Here is a 22938-nt window from a genome sequence, read left to right on the forward strand (position 1 = left end):
CTAGGTTATCAAAAAATTCATTTTTTACGGCTGTACTTCAAGTGGTTGTCCCTGTTCAAAATTCTATACATTCAACTTGTACTTCTGTATAAAATATATTTCTCAACTGTGGTTCTTTTGCACATATATATCTATATAATGTCCTTGCCTTCACGTGTTTTGCTGAGCTTTCTTCGGTGCCTATCAATGTGTTTTAGTTATTTTTTTTCTGTTGTAATAATAAATTCGCCATACCTTGTACAATTTTATAGTTCTTGTTTATCAGCGTCTTACCCCCCTCTCCCCACACGCACACAATGTTCCAAACTTAGGATCCCGTGAGGTATTTGTATAAATAAATAAATAAATGAATAAATAAATAAATAAATAGATAATTTATTTATTTATTTATTTTTTTTTCATTTATTTATTTATTTATTTATTTATACAATTACCTCACGGGTTCCTAAGCTTGGAACATTGTGTGCGTGTGGGGGAAGGGGGGTAAGACGCTGATAAACAAGAACTATAAAATTGTACAATAACTGTTCAGGGCACCATGTGCCGACAGCTTAATGTCTTCAAACACGTGCAGCCCATATGCCTTTGAATGTCAAAGTTTGTTAATGATGGGTCTACGAACCCCCTTATAGGATGGTGAGTGGACGATTCGTTTGGACAGCCCCAGCTTGCAACAAGTGGCGGTCAACATCCAAGTAAAGTCCCAAGCAAAGGATCCTAACGACAAGCCGATTCTAGCGACCGGCGAAATGGCCAGCCTACAAGTTGCAAAACCGGACGACGCCATGATCCTCACCGACGTCTACAAGGGCGGGAAGGTTGTCCTCGATGCCATCGTGGTCGCCGATGTATATGGCCCCAACCCGCCGTACAAGACTACCGTACCACTCCATGACGACGGTAGCGGTAAGATTTAAATCCCGATTGCCTCATAATAATTTTATTGGTGCTCATAGGTTGAAAACAAAACATGCGCGAGAGCGAAAGAACGAGAAAACCGGCTCGTATTTCACCATGTAGCTACTCCGCTGTGTCTGAATCAGATTTAAAGATATATAGCACCTACGGGCCTTCAGTTTACTTAGAGGCTTGTCAATAACTTTAAACAACACCACCATACTTACCTTCCTACCCCCGCCCCTGTAACATAGGGCATATTTTAAGCGTCGCTTTTAAGAGTTGAACGCGATAGTGATATCCTGTGCCTAGTGCGTACTCCAAGAAATCGGTGCATACTTTTAACTGTATTATGCGGCTCAAGAATATTAAATTGTGGATTGCTACAATGCAATAAATAAGGTTAAAAGTGACTTCTGTCAGCAAGCTTTCGTATATGGCTGCAATGTGCGTAATGTGTAGTGTTGAAAATGAACCGGAACGTAGCAACTAATAATTAATATGTGTGGTTTCACGTCCCAAAACCACCATATGATTATGAGAGACGCCGTAGTGGAGGGCTCCGGAAATTTCGACCACCTGGAGTTGTTTACCGTGCACCCAAATCTGGGCACACGGGCCTAACACATTTCCGTCTCCATCGGAAATGCAGCCACCACAGCCGGGATTCGATCCCGCGACCTGCGGGTCAGCAGCCGAGTACCTTAGCCACTAGACCACCGCGGCGGGGCGTAGCAAATAGAACGTGTGACACCCGGAGGGAAGGAGAGAAAGCCGAAGGAACAGAGGTCACTAGGGACGGCAAGACAGATAGGTCGCAATGATTTCGGAATAAAGTCGCGTTTTTTCTTACGGTTTTAGAGCCAGTCATTGCCGCGAAACCCAGGACTGCCCTTCGAGAGACGCCTTCACATAACGGCGATGGCGAACTCGGACCAGCTGCGAAAGACACGTGGTGCACTCAAAGCTGGCGTCACGCGAGCCCTTAACCAGCTCACGGATCTTCTGCGGCAAATGGATCTTGCCCTCTGGGAACTTCACATGCACCTTGACTACCTCAAAGACAAGGAGCTTGCACTGTCGATACTGGACGACGCAATTTTTTCGATAACAGGTGAAGATGATGTTGATCGCGAAGTCGAAACGGCGCAGGATTATAGCGACAAGATCAGCTATACGCCATCACGCGCGCGAAGTAGTGGTTGCAAGGTCGTCAGCAAACAACCACGACGCATGCCGAAGGTTCTTGATCAGGATCAAGCAACGCAGACCTCCCGAGTTCCGTCGATGCTCCGGACCATAGAGAGAGCCACGCACAGATAGGTTGTACTGCCCAGGCTACATATACCTACGTTCGACGGCAACCTGCGTGACTGGCAGGCTTTTTGGGATAATTACGACGCCACGATCCAGCAGAACCCCGAACAACCACGCATCGAAAAATTCAAGTATTTCCTTACCTACATAATTGGCAGCGCTAAATGGTCAATCGAAGGAATCTCGTTAGCTTAACAGAATTACGACCTCGCAATTAAAAAGCTCGCGGATTGGTTCGGACGGCAACATTTCCTCATCAATGAGCTCGTGGATCATCTTTTGGCGTTGACGCCATTGAACAGCTTATCAGAAGTTGCCAAACTTTGAACACTTCACGACAATGTGCTGTTCCGAGTGAGTGCTTTAGTAGGCCTCGGCGTGTCCCCGGATAAATACCTCATGGTACTGAATCGGATTATGATGCGCTGCTTGCCAGGCGATCTGGCTATCATGTACCGCCAAATGATGAATGAGAATAACTGCGCCAATAGTGGGAAGGAGACTTCCGAAGACAGACTGCGCGGAGCGAAGGACCTGTTGGCATTTCTTCGCATCGAAGTAGAAGTGTGGGTGGAAGGTCGATTGCAATCACGCCGACACTCTTGCGAACGTGAAGACAGCATGGCGGCAGAACACACAGATGACACGCAATTCATTCCATCGGCTGCATCTCGTACGGGTTCCACTGCATTCATCAATCAAGTCTGCCTACTTTGCAACAGCCGAGTGCATTTCCAGTATTAGGTCCTGCAATGCCAATCTCTCAGCGGACGAAAAATGACTGAGATTACATAATAACTGCTGTTTCCGCTGCGGTACTCGTTACCACATCGCAAAGACATACAAAAAAGCCATCAGTATCACGTCTGGCTCCTGCAGTCATCGCCTCCTAACAACCCTGTGTGACCTTCCCGGACCCACCGTCCAGGACCTGGTGCCTGCTGTTGAATACGTTGCATTGCGAAGACAAGACGCACTTCACCAAAGCTTCGAACCATTACAACCACCCAAAGCACGCACATTGTATGCATGGCTGTACTACTGCAGACGGGCGCATATGGACTAGGTCCAGAAATCGACGCCTCCTCTTTCGAGTTCTGTTGCACAGTGGTAGCCAGCGTAGCTATATTCACGCAGACGCGGCCATAATCCTTGAGTTTTCTGTCAATGGAAGGGAAGAACTTTCAAGAATGACATTTGGAATCTTCAAAGCTCAGAAGCGACTTAGCGCCGGCCGTATCTCCGCCCGGCTGCGCAGCCGATTTAGCAATGCTGAAGGGGAGTTAGCAGCCCTGACGATTCAAGATATCTGCTCTGTAATGAGTCTGCCGCTAGAGCACCATATTTTGCAGGCGCTCCTCGAAAAGGAGTACCATGTGGCTGACGCATGTCAATGGAATACGTGGCGAAAAGGCGACATCACTGTGCTGATAGGATCTGACGCCTTTTAGAGGTGACCACCGGCAGGATTGACCTCATCAACGAGAAGGTAACAGCAAACAAATAACATTTAGATGGATTGTACAAGGACCCTTATCGTAGGACATCCAGTACCCGTCTTGTGCACTGTTCATATCGAGCTGCAATTCATCTTCACAAGACATAGACGTACCTTCGATGTGGCATATTGACGCCATCGGAATCGATGGAAGCTGTTTACAACCGTTGGAGATCTACGTGCACCTCTCCGCATTTGAGCGCTACAGAACGAAGCAATGTAGACGTTATAAGGTGCCGCTCAAGGTGGAACAGCCAGGACTACCAGCCGGAAACAATATCGCCGCGACTGGCAAAACGGTGACTACAACGCCAAATCAACTGTTTCCGAGAGCAGCCAACATTACTAGAGAAATACAACCTGGCTATTACCGCATGTTTCAATGACGGACATGCTGAGAAGGTGCAAAAAGAGCAGCCAGTCAGTGATAATGTATACTACATGCCTTCTCAAGCAGCAGCTCAACGGGATGCCATCACCACGAAGCTTAGAGTGGTGTTTGGTGCGTCATCACAAGAAGCTGGCCGTCCCTGCCTCAGCAATCGAAAAGGATCGAATTCGGTGTGGACAATGTCCAGCTACTACTAAACTTTCGCTGCCACTCTGTCGTTTTCCCAGCCTACATAAACAAGGCATACCTCCAGCTGTTGATTCCGCCAGAAGATCGCGAGCTTCTAAAGTTTTTTGTAGCTTGAACAACGGCCAACCAAGAAAGAGACCATGCCACCGAATACATCTTGGAGAATGACCAGAGTACCGTTTGGAGCTGCATCAAGATCGTTTTTTTTGGTCACTACAAATCATCATCACCTGTTATCTTGACAGCAGAACTATCGAGAAACCGCCCCACCGCGGTGGTCTAGTGGCTAAGGTACTCGGCTGCTGACGCGCAGGTCGCGGGATCAAATTCCGGCTGTGGCGGCTGCATTTCCGATGGAGGCGGAAATGTTGTAGGCCCGTGTACTAAGATTTGGGTTCACGTTAAAGAACCCCCGGTAATCGAAATTTCAGGAGCCCTCCACTACGGCGTCTCTCATCATATGGTTGTTTTGGGACGTTCAACCCCACATATCAATCAAATCAACGATCCAGAAACCGTAGTCTTATTAGAACACGCGTTCTACGTAGATGATCTTATCATTGGGCTAGCACGCAGGGAGGCATGAAGGTATATGAAAACACGAAACAAATATGCTACGAGGCAAGCATGGGAATTTGCAAGTTGCGACGAGTTGAAAGAAAGATTCTTACGTGACAGCTGCGCCATCGTATATGAAACTGGAGACAGTCACATAATAAAGATTTTAGGTGTTCCCTGGGAACGTTCAGGTGATCACCTTATCTTGAGCACCGAGAACGCAGCTAGGTTTACCGCCGGAAAGCCGGCTACCAAAGGTATAGCACTGGAAACATTGGCTAGAGTATACGACCCACTAGGTTACCTCAGTGCATTCACCATAAAGGCTCAAATGGTATTCCAGAATCCATGGAAGAAAAATCTTGCATGGGAAGCCAGTATTCCTGAAGATGAACAGAGCAAATGGAATAGTTGGTGTTCTGAGCTGTCTGAGCCATCCGTCAATATTTTACGGTATAAATTCATACGAGACAACAATAAGCACTTTTTATTTGAGGTGTACATCTTCGCAGGTGCCAGCCCAAAAGTATACGGTGCTTGCATTTACGAACGAGTGAACTCGCCACCCGAAACGTGCTTCACACGACTCTTGATCAGCAAGGCCCAACTTGCTCCTTTTAAAATGTTATCGCTTCCACGCCTAGTGCTACAGGCATGCACCATCGCGGTGCGGCTTATACGCTACGTACAAATAGTCCCTTTTCCTCAACAGGCCACTGTTATATTTTGGACGGATTCGCTTGTGGTGCGTAACTAGATAAAGAGTTCAGCCACCAAGTTGGAGCCATTTGTAGCACACCGTGTCACTAAAATCCAGCAGCATCTCAAGGGTTTTACCTTTTCAATGGTTTTCCTGTAACAACAAGAAAAACACCGCCGATATGATTAATACTCGAGGACTATCACTCTCGCATCTTACGAAATCATCCAAAATATGGCATGATCCAACCTGTCTGTCTGAAAAAAACCATGTCTTTAAAAAGTACAGACGTGAACGAATCTGCCTTAAAAAATACGGGTCACCGTAACGCAGCCACCGAAGAATGATCGAGGATTTTCCGCAAAACTTTACATTCGTTTGTTCATCCGCCATTGATGTTCGTTATGGTGCCGTGCCCCTGGAAAACTGCAGCTCTTCGGCAAGACTACTAAGAGTAACTGCATGGATACAGTGTTTAAGCCGCCATGCAAGACGCTTCCCATCAGCGTCTGGTGTTCTGACAGCAGAAGAAATATTTCAAGCTGAGCATTATTGGTTGCATACAATGCAGAAAGACTCGTTCCCAATCAAGATCCAAGTGCTTCCGAAAAGTCTTCCGTTGCCTTCAACATCCTTAGTACTTCGTTTGTGCCCGTTTATAGATGAGGACGGCCTACTTCACGTCGGTGGGCGACCACAAGAGCTGCATGCCGAACAGGACATCCGTCACCCCATCTTACTATCAACCGACCATAAGCTCACCAGCTTGCTTGTTTCGGTAGCACATTTGCGTACGGTCCACGGTAGCACCGAAGCAACCATCACAGAGCTTGGAGAGCATTTTTGTGTATTGAGAGGGCGTCAAACCGTGAAGAGTATCATTTTTTAATGTAGATTGTGCAAACGATAGAAAACTACAGTAAAGACAGCACCCATGGGCCAACATCCTCACGAAAGCATTACGGAAACCTGCCCATTCACGGTCGTAGGGCTTGATTGCTGTGGGCCGCTGTAAGCGAAATGAGCAAGCGGTCCAAGGACTTGCATAGTTTTTTATAGTGTGCCGTCATACGTGCCATTCACCTTGAGCTATCATGAGACATGACGACCGCCACAACTTTGCTCGCCTTTCGTCGTTTTATCGCTCACCACGGTGTACCCTCAGTAGTGCACTGTGACAATGCCCAGACGTTTCGGTGCTGTTCTAGGTAGCTTGCATCTGCGCTAACAGCTCTTCGCGAGTACGCCGTGGATATCAGGATACATTGAAAGTTCATCGCAGAACGCGCTCTATATTGGGGTGGATGTTGGAAGCGCCTCATTAGTACGACAAAAACCGCACTCAAGAAGTCACTCGGACGCTGTAGTTTTTAGGTGGAAATCTTCACAACGGTGCTGTGTGAGGTTGAAGCTGCGATCAACAGCAGACCGCTCATCCATCTTGGAAGTGAGCCTAACGAGCTACAGCCATTACAGCATCGTATTTCTGGCTGGATAAATGCAGCACGTCATTGCCACAACAGGTCGGCCCATCAGAGCCTCACGTATTCGTTGATCTGCAATGAAAGGCTTGTTATCGCCAGCTTCTTACAGCGGAACTTTGGGAGAGATGGGAACGAACATACCTGCTATTGCTGCGGTCGGCACACGATCGCTCGATATGCCTAACAACAAAGCTCCGAGTCGGTGATTTGGTGCCCTTGGAAGAAGACACAGCACCAGCGACGTCATGTAAACTGGGCAGAGTGCTTGAGTTATTGCCGGGGAGAGATGGTGCACACTTGCGCCATTCTTCCAGCCAACGGTTCAGTTGTGAATCACCCAGTGCCAAACATTTGCTTGCTCGAAGCCTACGATTCACTTTGGCCCGCCTCGGATGATGTTGAAAAGTGAACCGAAACGGGGCAACTTGTACGTGCGACACCAGGAGAGAAGAACCGAAAGCTGAAGAGACAGAGCTCGCTAGGGACGGAAAGACAGATAGTTCGCCATGACTGCAGAATAAAATCGCAATTTCTCTTACGGTTTGGGAGCCAGTCGTTTCGTAACAGGTAGCCTGCTTTACACCAAGAGCATTTTTTCGCGAGAAATATGTGCGCACTAGTGATGCACCCACTACGTTCCCTTAAAATAATAGGCGTTGTTGTACTCAGTGGCCAGCTTTAAGCCATGCAGTAAGTATGACAATGACATGTTGTGATGCGAGAGCGAAATGTACACTTGTACAACGCATTATTACCGCGATACTAAATGCATTGTGAGGCGTGTGTGACGGCCGTTGGATTTTTTATCCTGCGGTCATGTATATATATAGGTTGCGTTTGTTTGTAAAGCATCAAAATTACTTCACCTGCATTTCTAAGCAGAGGAAGTTACTTTCACTCCATTTCCAAGAAGACGTGTGGCATTGTGGTACTCAGAAATGTAGCCCTTGAAAACAAGTGAATGGTGATATTGTCTAACGCTGGGTTAAGCTGTCCTAGACTTTCAAAATTTACAGCGCCAGTTTAACGACTGCTTCAGAGCCATTTCCTCATAACCCGCAAACGCGCGAAGCGAAGTGTGACACAAACGCGACATACATTGGGTGGCATTTACTAAAAGTCATGTTTTCGGTAATAATTGCCTGTTTTAAAAATTCATTTTGAAAAGAACTAAATGTACGCAGACAGATAGTTTGGTATATAGCAGCTCTATACCCAAGAAAACACGTGTTGAAGATATTACAGAGATGAGTAAATATTTTCAAAAATTATCACTGGTGTATTTTTAACAGAACGCCCACTAAGTTGAGTGATATACTAGCAAGAGGGCCCGTATTCAGACTCAGCGACAGTGCTCTGATTTTCCCTCCGGGCTCACATGCTTGAGTACGCATAAATGCTCATGACGGCAACGAAGAAGCTTTCTAAGCAGAAACGCTCATTTTACCGTAATAATATTAAAATATATATAAACAAGCACACGAAGAAAATGTGGAGCTAAATTGACGACTACACAGCACATTTAAGAGGTCATACCCAAACCAGTACATGAGAAACACAGATGCGGAAGTGACAGGGATTCAAGTAGTCAATTTATTTCTCAACCATAAATGGTCTTGCCAAAAATATTTTTGTTGTTCTCGTAGTTGACTGAAAGAACCATGAAGCTACTGAGCAAGTGAATAATACCTGAAGTTTCACTTCCCAACACCAGGATATAATTACAAGAGACGCCGCAGTGAAGGGCATGAGAAATTTTAAACATGTGGTGTTCTTTAACATGCACTAACATTGCACAGTGCGCTGGCCTCAGCAATTTTGTCTCCACAAATATGTCGCTGCCACTGCCGCTTCAAACACGCAACCTAAAGGTCAGGAGCCGAGTACTGTAGCCACTGATCTGGCGTGGTGAACAGTGAGCAAGTTAACAAAATATTAAGGATAAAGAGAGTACATTGTATAAACGAGAGTGACGACCCATGTCATGAGGATATGTCATTTAAAGACGAATGCACACGTAGCCATTAGGGTAAAGATAAAGAGATTACAACATATAAGCCAGAGTGACTATCCATCTCATGAGGACATGCCATTTAAAGACGAATGCACACGTAGCAATTAGGTTAATAATAAAGAGATTACATTACATAAGCTAGAGTGGCTACCCTTGTCACGAGGATATGTCATTTAAAGACGAATGCACACGTAGCAATTAGGTTAAAAATGAAGAGATGACATTCTATAAGCGAAAGTGACTATCCATTTCATGAGGATATGTAATTTAAAGACGAGTGCACACGTAGCAGTTGGGTTAAAGATAAAGAGTTTACATTATATACGCCAGAGTGACTATCCATGTCACTAGGATATGTTGTTTAGAGACGAATTCACACGTAGCAATTAGGTTAAAAATAAAGAGAGTACATCATATAAGCAGGAGTGAATATCCATCTCATGAGGATATGTCATTTAGGGATGAATGCACACGTAGCAATTAGGTTAAAAATGAAGAGATGACATTCTATAAGCGAAAGTGACTATCCATTTGTTGAGGATATGTAATTTAAAGACGAGTGCACACGTAGCAGTTGGGTTAAAGATAAAGAGTTTACATTATATACGCCAGAGTGACTATCCATGTCACTAGGATATGTTGTTTAGAGACGAATTCACACGTAGCAATTAGGTTAAAAATGAAGAGAGTACATCATATAAGCAGGAGTGAATATCCATCTCATGAGGATATGTCATTTAGGGATGAATGCACACGTAGCAATTAGGTGAAAGATAAAGAGATTACATTATATAGGCCAGAGTGACTACCAATGTCACGAGGATATGTCATTTAAAGATGAATGCACACGTAGCAATCAGGTTAAGGATAAACAGAGTACATTACATAAGCCAGAGTGGCTATCCCTCTCATGAGGATACGTCATTTAAAGACGAATGCACACATAACAATTAAGTGAGTGTGCTAGATGTTTTTTATCTATCATTGAATACACATAGTGTTAATGATATTTAGAAGAACTTGTTGGTAGCTGAGTTGTGCATATAACCATAAAGAGGATAACTGCGATACACACGTACAAACGAGACACATAGGAGCAGACTTGCAACTAATATTTATTTCAAGCAGTCCACCTATAAGTACGTTTTGCAGAAACCATCACCACACATGCGCTTATCAGTAAGGTACTACCACAAAAATCTTCGACATCATAAGGTGCCACTTTAACCATACACCACACTCATCTTTAAATCTCATATCTAAACTATGCATCATTACACTGATGACTCACTGACGCATTCACTTCCCTTCTTCCTGTGTAGTACGTTTCACAGATTTCCCTTGTTCAATTGTCGTGGTAGTGGCTAAATACATTAAGGCGGCGGTCTCACTCCGGCGGCACGAACACATCGTTTTTGTCACTTTTCTAACTGACGTGGCGGCTGTTCTTCTTTTCTTATATAGTTGGTTTATGTGTCATTGAAAAGCTTAATTTTTGTACATTTTAAATATATCTATTAAAAATAAGTAAACATTTAAATTTGCGTAGGGAGAGCCAAGAATAAGCACTAGTTACATGGTTTGGTCTAACTGTGTGTCAGCAGTGACCATTTTCTGAAAAATCTGCTGCAGTTACAGCACTGTTCTTTGCGCAGAACATTTAAAACATATTTATCTATTTCCTCAACGTAGCAAATTATTCTAGCACTTTTACTGTATTGCTGATTAGCTTTTGAAAAGAGCCAAATTTAGTAAATGTCGATGCGGACTATCCGGCACCTATTCGCTAGAGAAAGTTCATTTTCTGGGTGTATATAGAGGATGGAATTTTCTGTTTGAGTGCTTAATTTTATTTATGTACGCCCCCTCACTTTTTAATTATATTGATCTAAATTGGGCAATATTCTCATTAGATAGACCTACCGTGGCCCATTTTTGCGGAGAACTACTGAAGTTCGTTAGCTGAATTTGCACGTGGATAAACTAGAACCCCTGATCTATTTCCTCAACGTAGCGTTTTTCAATAAAGCAAGCAGAAATGCGAAACAAAGCTCGCAAATTGTCTTAATTTATCGTGCCGTAAACATCAACAAAATCATTGTTATCTTGAAATAGCGCTGAAATCTAAGCATGCATAGCCTAAAATATAACAGTTATGGTCTTGTGGTATACTTATGCACACGAATCGCACACAAGAACTGCAGGAATATTGAGAAATCTACATTATTCCTATCACTACAACGAAAATCTTCTCCTGGCGCCACCTAAACAGAAATAAGGAAAGTGCTGAATTTGAAGGTTCCCTGTCTCCCCGAATGCGGCGTGCGAAAACATTTTGCCGTAGGAGGAAACGTCTTTTCTAACTTCAAACCATGCACCGTCATCTGTAAGCCTTCCTCCCTTCAGAGTCTCATAAGGCTGCGCGGTACCGCGGGAGAGCGTGAAAACAGGTGGGCAGTATCCTCCGAGAGAATGGGGTGAGCGTCTTCACGGGAACAGAAAGGCCGAATTCTTGGAAAGTCCCTCTTTTATGTGTGCACGTCTTTGTCGCCCTCCTCACCCCCCACGGACTATAGCGAAAAGCGAGGGCTGTGCGACGACAGTCAGAAGAACTAGGCACTGCGCCGTGCTCCCGACCGGGTTGCAGAAATTAGGTGCCTTTTCTCATCTTCTAACCACTACCACCACCAGTCACAAGAAAGCAGAAAAACGAACGACAAACAAGCGATACGAGCAAACTGAGCAGACGTGCGTGGGTAAGGTATTTGTGAATATCTTTTTTTTTTTGCCGTGAAATATACGGAGCTTCGGACGTGCTGCGCTTGTTGGTATGAACCCATCACAACAAACAGCACAAACACGAAACGAGGCACACCTACAGGAATGAGATGAAGTCTGTTTTGTACTTTCTGCGTGTTTATTTCATTTATTTACTCTGGGGAAAACTATGGTGCGGCAGGAATTGAGGACGCGTGTTCGCTTTCCGCCTTTATATACGACAAGCGCACATTTCCATGGCGCCGAAATGCGCGAACACCAATGTTCTGGAGTACCCCATGACGGCGTTCCTCAGAATCACTGCAAACTCGCTCTAAGGGGACGCGGGCGCTTGCAAACTCTTCTCTCGGAGTCGGCTGTGAATATCCGTCATCGGTTTCAATAAACCACAAAACCGAGCAATATTTATTCCGTTGCTCCCTGCATAAACTGGCTAAAGTTATGCTACTGCCTGAAAATCTTGCAGATTTTTCAGCCAGTAACAACGAAGCGAAGTGGCTTGAAATTTGCTGAATGCATGGCGTGGTGTAAGAAAGTACTTCGGTGTGGGGACAGCAATGAGGCACCAGGGCTCTTTGTTTTTCTGCTTTGAAGCACCCGCGACAAGTGAGGTCCTTCAGGGAGGCAGAAAGGCGGATAACTTTTGACTATGCTCCCACTGAGCAGGTCTGGTGGGAGAGCGGCAGTGGTGAAGCCCATCTATATTTCCTATGCACTGAGGGTTTATGCCACTCAATCTAAGGATTGCAACGTCGAGTAGGGAACTTGTTGGTTTTCTTCAGTGCCTGTGTACAACACCGTGCGACAAGGCACCCTGCCGACGCTTTCGCCTGAAGGAGAGAGAGAGAGAGAAAGGCAAAAGAAAGGCTTATATGCTACCCTACACGGGGAGGGAGAAGGGGAGAAAAAGAATAGCGAAAAATGTCAAGGGAATGCGGCACCTGCTGACAATTCGTCATTGGCAAGTCTGCCGTGCGGAGAACTGTCAATGCCTCAAGATAGCAGCTCCTTGACTTGTTAGCGTGAGTCATAAGGCTGACGAGTCTATAGAAATAGCCGATCTTGGACTTACGCCTAGTAGCTCGAAAAGAACAGAAACGTTTCTGAAAAGAATCCAGTGCGACAAGACCTTTTCTTCAACTCCTTTGCAACTATTGTATTTGTGTACTCATGTTTTTGCCTTGCATGCGCTTTACGAACTCGAAATGGGTACGACATAGAAGTAATACAAGCAGCGGCTGTGTAGAAAGATGCATGGGAGATGTACTGAGTCTTCCCCTCCCTTGTTGCACTCCTGGGAGGTTTGTGTGAATCCGCCCCAGTTTTTATCATGAGATGTTTATAGAGCTTGAGGTAACGGCCTCGAATCTACGAGCTTGCAGTCAATAACTGATTTGGGCGAAACGATCACTCTTCATGTTATTGCCATGACCTTTACAGGCAAAAAAAAATGATGTTGAAATAGCGTACGCGAATAGAGAAGTCGTTACTTGGACAAGGGAATAACGCACCTGGACCATTCAGGCCACGCATGTGCGAGTCTCGCTCATATGACACACAAGAGGTAATTGCTTCATTTTCGTCATAAAAATAGTTTGTCGACTAGTCCGATGCTTTGCGTACGGCAACGTTAACGCTGCATCAACCAAAACATGAGTTCATACTAGCCTGCTGAAGTTTCAATTCTAATGAAATAAATTACGCTACGTATAGTGGGGAAAACTAATGATTATGCAGTCGGCACGTGTTGGGCACCGTGAGTCACAGCGGCCGCACTTCTTAGCACGCAATTTGCCTAACTACCCTTTTTTTTTGTTTTGAAAATTCGGAAGCTTAGGTCATACTGGGAAGGAAGTATACATAGTCAAATATAATTTGCCTTCTCCTGTCCCACCGAACCGCATCATGCTCCAGCAACCCCAATTATTTGTAGAACGAACTGTTCCGTTGAACCTCGCATAAATACTCATAGTCCAAGTTTTGATCTCCGTTGTATACATTGTTGTGACCTCCGCGATAGAGTTTTTCACTCAACCTTGCATTCCGGCACTGTGTGGAACGTAGAGCAGCTGGCCAAGCAGGCTACGCAGCCTACATGAGGGATCTCTTGAAAAGCAGCGACCGCAGGGGTCAGGGGCTAGTGAGCATGGAGAGAGATGGAGGTGTCGTTGAAGGGGAGAAAAAAAAAAGCCCCTGCTCAGTGCCTCATTTCTTCGAACCGTGTCAGCGCAATTTGCACCCCCTCGTCATGCAGTGTGGTGCGCCGGCACACGTGTGGCAGTTCACCTCCGAAATGTTGGCCTTCCAGTCCTGACTTGGTGGCGCCGTCTGGTGTTTTTTCCAGAACTACTCGCAATATGGCGACAGTAGAACCGCCACCTTAACATCTTTCAGTTTCGGTGCGCGCTTGTACTCCTAGCAGTGGATGGTAGGTGCCTGCTAGTATTTTCTTTAGTGACAATTTATGTTTACGCGCGCGCACGTTCACACAACAACCGGTCTCTTTTACACAACTCTGCTTGTACTGAAAGTGTGAACTGAAACTGAAAGATGTTAAGATATTCAGCGGCTGGGGCGGTAATTGATCATGGGAAATTTATGAAACTTACTACATAGGAAGAAGGGAAGTGAATGTGTCACTAAGTCATCAGTGTTTTTGCTTAACTGAGAGATGAGATTTATCGATGAGCGTGATTGCAGTGATGCTTTATGACTGCGAAGATTTTTGTGGTGGTACTATCTCATAAGCGCATGTGCGGTGACGGTTTCTGCGAAACGTATCTAAAGGTAGACTGTGAAATAAAACTCAGTGGCAAGTCTGCACCTGTGTGTATGTGTCGCTTCTTTGAGTGTGGCACAGTTATCCCCTTGGTGTTACTGAACTCTATGAGCAGATTAAACTACCACCACATGGTATCTCTCTACTGAAACTCTGTGCTTTCGTAAATGGATCAATCGCCAATGTTATCACCGAATATTTTACAGATCCCGACATCCGGAAAAATGAAGGAACTTACAGCGGCTACTTTGTCCAGTTCACTGGGAAAGGGAGGTACGTCGTCACGGTTCACGTTTCGGGCGATGAAAAGACACGATTGGGCGATCCATGGAGGCACTACTACCCCACCAATGTGATTGTGGGTGGATGGGCAAATGTGATTGTAGAGTCACCTGGTAAGCGGCGCTCGTGCTCTCATTGAAGTATCTCGAAGCGCCCAAGAAAATCATAGTTTAGCTGCTAGAATGAATAAAGAAATGCGATAGGAAAAAACAAAATACGGCACTAGTCTTCGTAAGCTGCTAGCTTTATGAAGTAATGTTTGCGTCTTAGCAACGGTTGCGTAAGTAAATAAATTGAGTGTGGGTTCACGCTAGTTGGTATTCCACGAGAACCCACCTCTAGAGGAAATTGTTTTGCAAAACAGACAAAGCAGGAGCGGGCGCACACTTCTAAGTGAATTTATTATTGAAACGGGGCTTATCTTGGTATATATGACAAATTATCTTGGTATATATGACAACCTATGTCACAAGTGTGCAGTAGGACAGTGCGTACCACATGACCCTTTCTCCAAATGTGGTGCAAAGAAGGCCATTTTCTTTTTTTTGTCAGCAAAACCGACGTCATGCTCACTTAGCTTCCACACTCCTGTTCATGTCTGCCCTAAAATACTGTTCACACCAAGAAATGAAGAATACGAAGTAAAACCGTCACAAGTATGTTAACTCCAGGAAGGATGTGTTGTACAAGTTGCCACTCTCGTAGGGACGTCCCTACTTTTGGTGAACAGCTTGGTGTGTACACCACGTGCACCGCGAACAGGGTGGAAAGGGGCAACGATAAAAGTTCGGCCATTCAATTGACGAGTGTGGCTGCAAGCAGGTACACTAACACTGCGCTATTGTTTTCTATGACAATGATAAGCGCACGCGAGAATCTGTGGAGGCAGTCCAAATGCAACGTGAAGGCATCGACTGGGTCACTGTGACGTCTATTTTATTGGCAGTAAACGAAATTACCTTTTTGGAAAGGGCTAGCAGATTCGTTCTGTCGTACAGCGCACCTGTTACACCAGTGTTTTTGTTTGTGATACTTACATATATATGATTCGCTTGGATAACAAATCGACTTGGTAGTTAGCGCCTGTTCGTGTTTTATCTGTTGGCTGAAAATTTTAGGCAAGAATAGGTGATCATTGCGTAAGTCAGGCTTGCGACGACTTAAGGCTTCCTTGGTGTCCGACCTGAACAAACTCGACAAAACCTTGATGTAAGAAGACACGGTCGCTGCAAACAGTGACCCTAAATTTGTGCTCTCTCTTGTTTTATTGTACTATAAGCACTGAAAACAACACAGAAAACGTTATCAGCCATCCACAGTAGGGTGCCCACTACCTTCCCACGCTTACTCAGCCCCCTACCAAGCGAGTCACAGTGCATTGCTGACATTCTAATAACTTGCCACAAGGTAAACCAGGGACAAATTATTTGCCAACTAGGCTAATCTGTCTAGTTATTACCACAAGGAACGAGTTGCTTTATAAATGTTATGGCGAAACAGCACCAAAATTCGAAACAGCGAACAAAAAGAGCACACAACGTAATTTACTGCGTGTGAGTTGCCCTCTCCAGTCTGAAAGACAAAATGGTCTGAAGAAATGAAAGACGTTACAAACGCCGCCTATCACCAAAACATGCACACAGCTGCAAAAAAAGCACAAAAACGTATCTGCGTAAGCTCAAAGACGAATCTGTCAATCCAACACGCGTGAGAGTATACATGAAAGGTTAAAGCACATTATTTCTTCTTTGCACAAGCTTATAAAAAATTGGCTCTCGCATGCGGAACCACTGTTATCGATTATGTCAAGCATTAGTCACGTGTTTTCATTCCTGCGAATGTACTAAACTACGCATTCATTGAATTTGTGGTGCACTGACATGAAGACAAATTACAAAGTGTGCCTCGCGCAAAATGTCTATTGTGTTCCAGTAATCTCTTGTTAACACTGCGGCCCACCAGTCCAGCGCATACAATCGTCGCATCTTAAAGGGACCACATACACCACACTTGCAACAGCAATCAATGATTTAGTTGGTGATTTACCAAACAATATTTAGCCCATTTTGTCTATTATTGCACAAATTTTATCTAGCTTATTTTCAGCCGTAAAAACAACGTTCATGTCGTATCCAGCACCCACGTCCTTTAACCTGTGGGACACGCAATCGGTTCTCGGAGCACCTACGAAGACACATGTCCTTCATGGTTGACATTCGCGACGCGCTGAGTTGCAAACGAAAAAAAGGCACACGGTAGGCTCCGGTAGCACACACACGAGCGCGAACTAATAGCTGTTTAGTTGTTTATAAATCCACTCACCAGGATTGAAAATTTTGAGCTGACAAGCGCGGTGCGTAGATGAGGTGTTCGCGATCACGTCTGGCAAAAATTGCGAAGCTACGCGCCTCAGAAGTGGGTCAAATTTCAAGATGAACGCTGCTCCCCCTTCCTTTAGCAAGCGCGCACCCAGAGAATGAGTGCACGACGCGCGCGTATGAATGGCCCTTCTTACGCAGCATTGCAGTGACGTTGGTCTTCCACGTAGACGACTGTGCTCTGACGGGGCCAAAGGTGGCATGTGACATGGTAAAAAATATTTAACATGACATGCCTAGTTTATGTAATTTCTTGCTTGAAGAGACTAATAAAACTCTAGATAATAATGAGACGCAATAAGGGAATGTGCGCGTCTTTTTGTTTTAATTTTTTCCGTTAATTGCATGAGATGCGGGGCTAATGTGCCGGCGTTTCGCATGCGCACGTGTCCCCGCGGTCAGCGCATCGAGCAGACGACAGCCGTGGAACACTCCTACGCGTGTTTGCGCACTTGTTGTGCTCGTATATTCTACGGCGTCTAATACCCGTGCCACACGGGCATAGAAAATGACATTTGGTGGCGAAGGCCTTCAGTTCCCGAATGACATTTGTTTCGCCGGCACTGCTACACGTTCAAAGCGAATGACATTTGACATGATGATGTCGATCACAGCACCTTCCAAGTGAGCATTGAGTGAATAGCAATAAAAAAATTAAGAAGCATTTACAAGCTTCATACACATCAAATAATCATCAAATGTAGAAATTAGCGTATTACGCTGTCCTAAGTTTTAGTTTCTTGCTTTGTTTTACAACGTTGCAGCCGACCGTAGCAACCTAAGCCAACACTAGTCAGATCCACAGCGTAAATAGAAAATGGCGCCTGTCGCATCGCACCTGTCGCATCTCTCAGAAGAAGATGTTCGCAGAGTTCGTTTTTTCACGGCAGCACTTGTGTGTGGGAAAACATTAAATCGTCAAAGTGTTAACTGATGAGAAAAGCAGGCAAAGTCACGGAGAAAGTGAACTCGATGGCGATGGCAATGAAAATACCAGTGTTGCATGCTTGTTTGCCAAAGTTTCGCTAAAATTGGCAAGCGTTTCATTATCAATACTTTATTTTCTTCGTATAACGTTCAAAGCATCTTTTCAAGACTTTAGTGCAAATAAAAGACGGGAAATTTCATTTTTAGCCCAATATGATTTGTTTTGTATACTTTCAGGTAAATCGCACTTCGCGAGCTGTGTCGTCGAGAGTAGGCATTTCTCAGTCAACTGAGTTCTGGCGAAGGCAGTTGGTGGATGAATGCCATTTTGTTCGCCCGTGTGGCACCGCGCGAATGGCAATAAATCTGAAGGCATTCGGGGGTAAATGCCGTTTTTTCTGCCCATGTGGCACGGGTATAAGCCAGCGTTCACAATTCATTCCGCATAAACAGGACAGTCATAGACTGTCATACAATAATGCCTAGAAGGGAATCGGGCACTAGTGTCTACGCGGGCTCGTTCAGCGGCACTTGTACCCCCATGGTATAATGCCTAGAGTATACTTTTCTAGGCACTATGTCCGTGAGAAATATGGGAAGTACAGGCTTCGGATCCGCTTTGGATGAATCACGTTCTTTAGATTATCGAAGTTCTTTTCCGAGTATAAAACACAGCGATATGAAGTTTTATTTAATTGAAACTTGCTTCAAATATTCGTACGTCATTTTTATTGCAAAATTTTTTGTGATCAGGCGGCAAAAGTGAGACCTGGCCAAATTTATTCTCCAGGGTATGCATCGCTTGCCATTGCATTCCAGATTTGGCATCAAAATTTCATGATTTACTTTTTACAACACTTGAAAACAAACATACTTCTTTTTCCCTCAAAAAATATGTATTCTATATTTATGGAAACAACAATACACTATTAAGTAAGAAACACATATCGTTTTGCCCTCTGCGACCCAAGGTGCGTCTGTCCCAGCGGTCCCATTAGTCTGCCTCTCACGCAACTCTAGTTTTGCTGTGAAGTCGAGTCAGCGGAGCGTGACAGTGCGCCTACTGAGCTTCGTCATCGCTTTTCAGGAGATTTAAAACGAGTTTAGGCAAGAAGTGCTCGTGAAAAACATTAACTCGAAGCAACAATTTGCACTGGCATGAGGCGCTACATCTATGCCCCGCAGCGAGTGAACGACGCTTCGTTCAAACTGTCAAATAGAACTCGTAAAGTTCCAACGTCACAGAACATTAGGAGATCTAGTGATCATCAGTTTCTTCGAACAACAAAGGCACTAATTCAGCTTTTTGCACCACACTCCACTACCCGGGCTGCGCAAGAACAAAACTGAAACTGTAGAAGAAAGTGCACAGACAGCTCGATAGCTAACCCTATCCAATCCGAAGTCTGTACTTCCCAGAATTCCCATGGAGGTACACGATCGCAGCGCCAGATTCCTCTCTAGGTATTACTGTGTGAAACTTTATGCAGGCAGTCGGCCTCCAAACAACGCTGGTAAAGAAATTGGCAGATCCCACGTACAGTGGGAATCGATGATATGCGAAGCACGAACGAGAAAGCTTGATATGTCACTTTGAAATCAGCACAATGTTACGAGGTGTAGGTAAATGGTGCCGTACATGACTTCCGTGTCATGATTATCATGTTTAGATGTAACGTTTACCTTCGTAATCTATTCAGAACCCGAAATACTAAATTTAGTTTATGTGGAGCTAGCTAAATGCCTGCGAGCACGCTATGAGCGCGGTATGTAGTCTTGTTCTTACATGACACGCGTGGCAGGATTATCATGTTCGCGTCAGTCATATATTTCGTTGTCCATTAACATCACGTAACACATAATTATGTATATGTGGAGCTAGCAAAACGGCTGCGAGCGCATGATGAAAGGCCCAATATACTCCAATGTAGCGTTGATGCGCGGACGCTGTGCACAGCGACGCTAAGTTAGGAAAACGCGAGCACTCTAGTCTGACGCAATGTGCGACGCTTGGACCAGCGTCTGTCGGTGCAGCCCGACGGCAACCTGCGCGAAATGCGTCATACTGCATTTCTTGCCGATGCGTTACCCAGACAACACTGTGTCTCCCTCTTTTTGTGAGGGGAGGGACCCCGGACGCGCTGAAACGAGCATGCGTCAAAGCAACGCAGCGCGGCACGTGCCTGCGAGTATATAGCAAGACCGGCGCCTGGCGTGGCGCAACCAAATGAACGCCGGTGAGCACGCGCACCACGTCACGTCAAAATGTATTGGGGCCTTGACTGTGGCATGTAGTCATGTTCTCACATGAGACGCATCTCATGATTATCATGCATGCACCAGTCACATACTTCGTCATCCATTGACGTCACGTAATACCAAATTTGGCATCTGTGAAGCTAACGAATGGCCGCGAGCGCATCATTAGTGTAGCATGGAGTCATGTTGTTACATCACATGCATGCCGTGGTTATGATGTTTGGATGTGTCATTAACCCATGTCGTCTGTTCGCGTCACGTTATACCGAGTTTGGCATAAGTGAATCTAGCGAAACGGCCGCGAGCGCATCATGAGCGTGGCATGTAGTCATGTTGTTACATGATACGCATATCATGATTTTCATGTTAGGGTCTGTCGTTTGTGTTCCCCATGCAATCATGTCATGCCATACCAGTTTTTCAACGTGGCACGCGAACAATTCCACCGCAAGAGCTGTAGAACCGTGAAATGTAAGTCATGACATCATGACATACATGTCATTATTTCATGTTATGACTAGTCAAATATTTTCTTCATATGGTCATGTTTTGCCATACCAAGTTTGGTATCAATACCATTATCGAAACAGCCAGGAGAGATAAAGTCCTAGGCAGCTAGATAGATCGATAGATATATTGAAATACGATGGTTCAGCTGACCCTTCATTCAAGCAACAGCAAGATGGCACCGATGATGAAGAGGAACGGAACGAAGACTGATGATGGCTATTGTCAGATGAGGAAGATGACGTCCAATGAATTCTTACACTAATTTCCCCCGTCGACGGAAGCGGCCAGCCTGGCCGCGAATTACGCTGTGGGACGCATACGATAGGGCTTGAGACGCGAAACGTGCACAATCTCTGTCCCGCAGCAGCGTTGGTCACTGGGGGCATGAACAGGAGTGACAGGGTAGTTCACCGGTGAGGTCTGTTCGACAACTTTGTAGGGGCCAAGATAGCGTGACTCAAGCTTCTCGCATAAGCCAGGCGTTCGCGCAGGAGTCCACAGAAGTACATCGTCGCCAGGGCGGTAGAGAACGACGCGGTGAGTGGCATCGTAACGATGTTTGCGATCTTCTTGGCTAGCTTCAGGGTTTACTCGGGCAAGACGACGGCATTGAGCAACACGGGATAGAAACTGCATGGTCGCAAACAAATGGTGAAGAGTTGACGCGGCCAGAAAAGAATGAAACGTCGAGTGGTGATGTCGGTTGGCGTCCGTATACTAGGAAAAATGGAGAATAGCCTGTGGTTCGCTGAACTGACGTATTATATGCATACGTGACAAAGGGAAGTATGGCATCCCAATTGCGATGGTCCGGTCGGATATACATGGACAGCATGTCACACAGCGTACGATGAAATCTTTCCGTTAAGCCACTGGTTTGTGGGTGATAGCTAGATGTTGTTTTATGAACTGTTTTTGATGCTTGAAGAACTTCACTGACCGTGCTTGAAAGAAATGCCTTGCCCCGGTCGCTCAAATGAACACAAGGGGCTCCGTGACGTAGGTAAATAGCATTCAAGAAGAAAGTTGCTACTTCCGAAGCAGTTCCTGAAGGGGTCGAGGCCGTCTCAGCGTACCGGGTCAAGTGATCAACCGCAGTGACGATGCATCTCTCGCCATCTGATGTAGTTGGGAGAGGCCCGAAGAGGTCAATTCCGACGACAGAGAACGGCTCTGATGGACAAGGAAGTGGTTGTGGGGTCCCGACTGAAGCAGTAGTGGGCCGCTTGCGGTGTTGGCAAAGTGCGCACGAGGCAATATATTTAGCTACCGTCGTGGAAAGACCTGGCCAGAAGAACCGACTGCGGATGCGCTCGTATGTTTTGTAGTAACCCAAGCCTCCAGTAACCCAAGTGTCCTGACGTCGGGTCGTCGTGGGAAGCGCGCAGAACTTCAGTGCGTAGTGCGCGTGGTACGACGGGGACCCATCGGTGGCCTTCCGCGGGGAAAATGTATCGATATAGCACATGGTCCTCCAGTTTGAATAGTCGGAGTTGTTTCCGGGGCCTGGCATTGGGGGAAGATGGAGCGTCGGTAAGCCGACCGATGATGTCAGTGCAATAAGAATCGGCTCGCTGGTGAGTGGTAAGTACTGACGGACGGGTGGATGAATGTAGCGAGTAAATGGGTGATATCGACGAGGCGTCCTCCGTATAGCCGATTTGACAAGGGGATGTGACGTGCGCCGAAGACGGCGGCAAAGGGCATCGTGACAAAGCGTCGGCATCTTGGTGTTGTCTTCTAGTCTTGTAGATGACGTCAAAGTCATATGATTGTAATCGGAGAATCCAGCGGCCAAGTCGTCCCAACAAGTTTTTGATTGTGGACAACCAGCAATGAGCATGGTGGTGTGTCACAACAGTAAAATGTCGATCATGTATATACGGACGAAATTTTGGATGGATCAGATAACAGCCAAGCACTCTTGTTCGGTTATCGAGTACCTCTACTCTGCAGAGGTCAGAGTGCGGCTTGCAT

At 45.5% G+C, this 22938-nt stretch overlaps 1 protein-coding gene across 1 annotated transcript; it reads left to right on the plus strand.

Moving 5' to 3' along the window:
* Window positions 1-477: 477 nt before the first annotated feature.
* LOC142817179 (calcium-activated chloride channel regulator 2-like) lies at window positions 478-15026 on the plus strand. Its single transcript, XM_075894242.1, has 2 exons — window positions 478-906; window positions 14812-15026. Exons 1-2 carry the CDS (start codon window positions 750-752, stop codon window positions 15024-15026), a joined length of 372 nt encoding a protein of 123 aa, XP_075750357.1. The 5' UTR covers window positions 478-749.
* The last annotated feature ends 7912 nt before the right edge of the window (window positions 15027-22938 follow it).

The sequence above is a fragment of the Rhipicephalus microplus genome, chromosome 5 (assembly GCF_043290135.1).
Source record: "Rhipicephalus microplus isolate Deutch F79 chromosome 5, USDA_Rmic, whole genome shotgun sequence".
Lineage (NCBI taxonomy): Eukaryota > Metazoa > Arthropoda > Arachnida > Ixodida > Ixodidae > Rhipicephalus > Rhipicephalus microplus.

What these genes read in the sequence shown, in the direction of transcription:
- LOC142817179 (XM_075894242.1), top strand. Translation starts at nt 750, where the DNA reads ATGGCCAGCCTACAAGTTGCAAAACCGGACGACGCCATGATCCTCACC. An exon ending in ACTCCATGACGACGGTAGCG is followed by an intron (nt 907 to 14,811) that starts GTAAGATTTAAA and finishes AATATTTTACAG; the next exon opens with ATCCCGACATCCGGAAAAAT.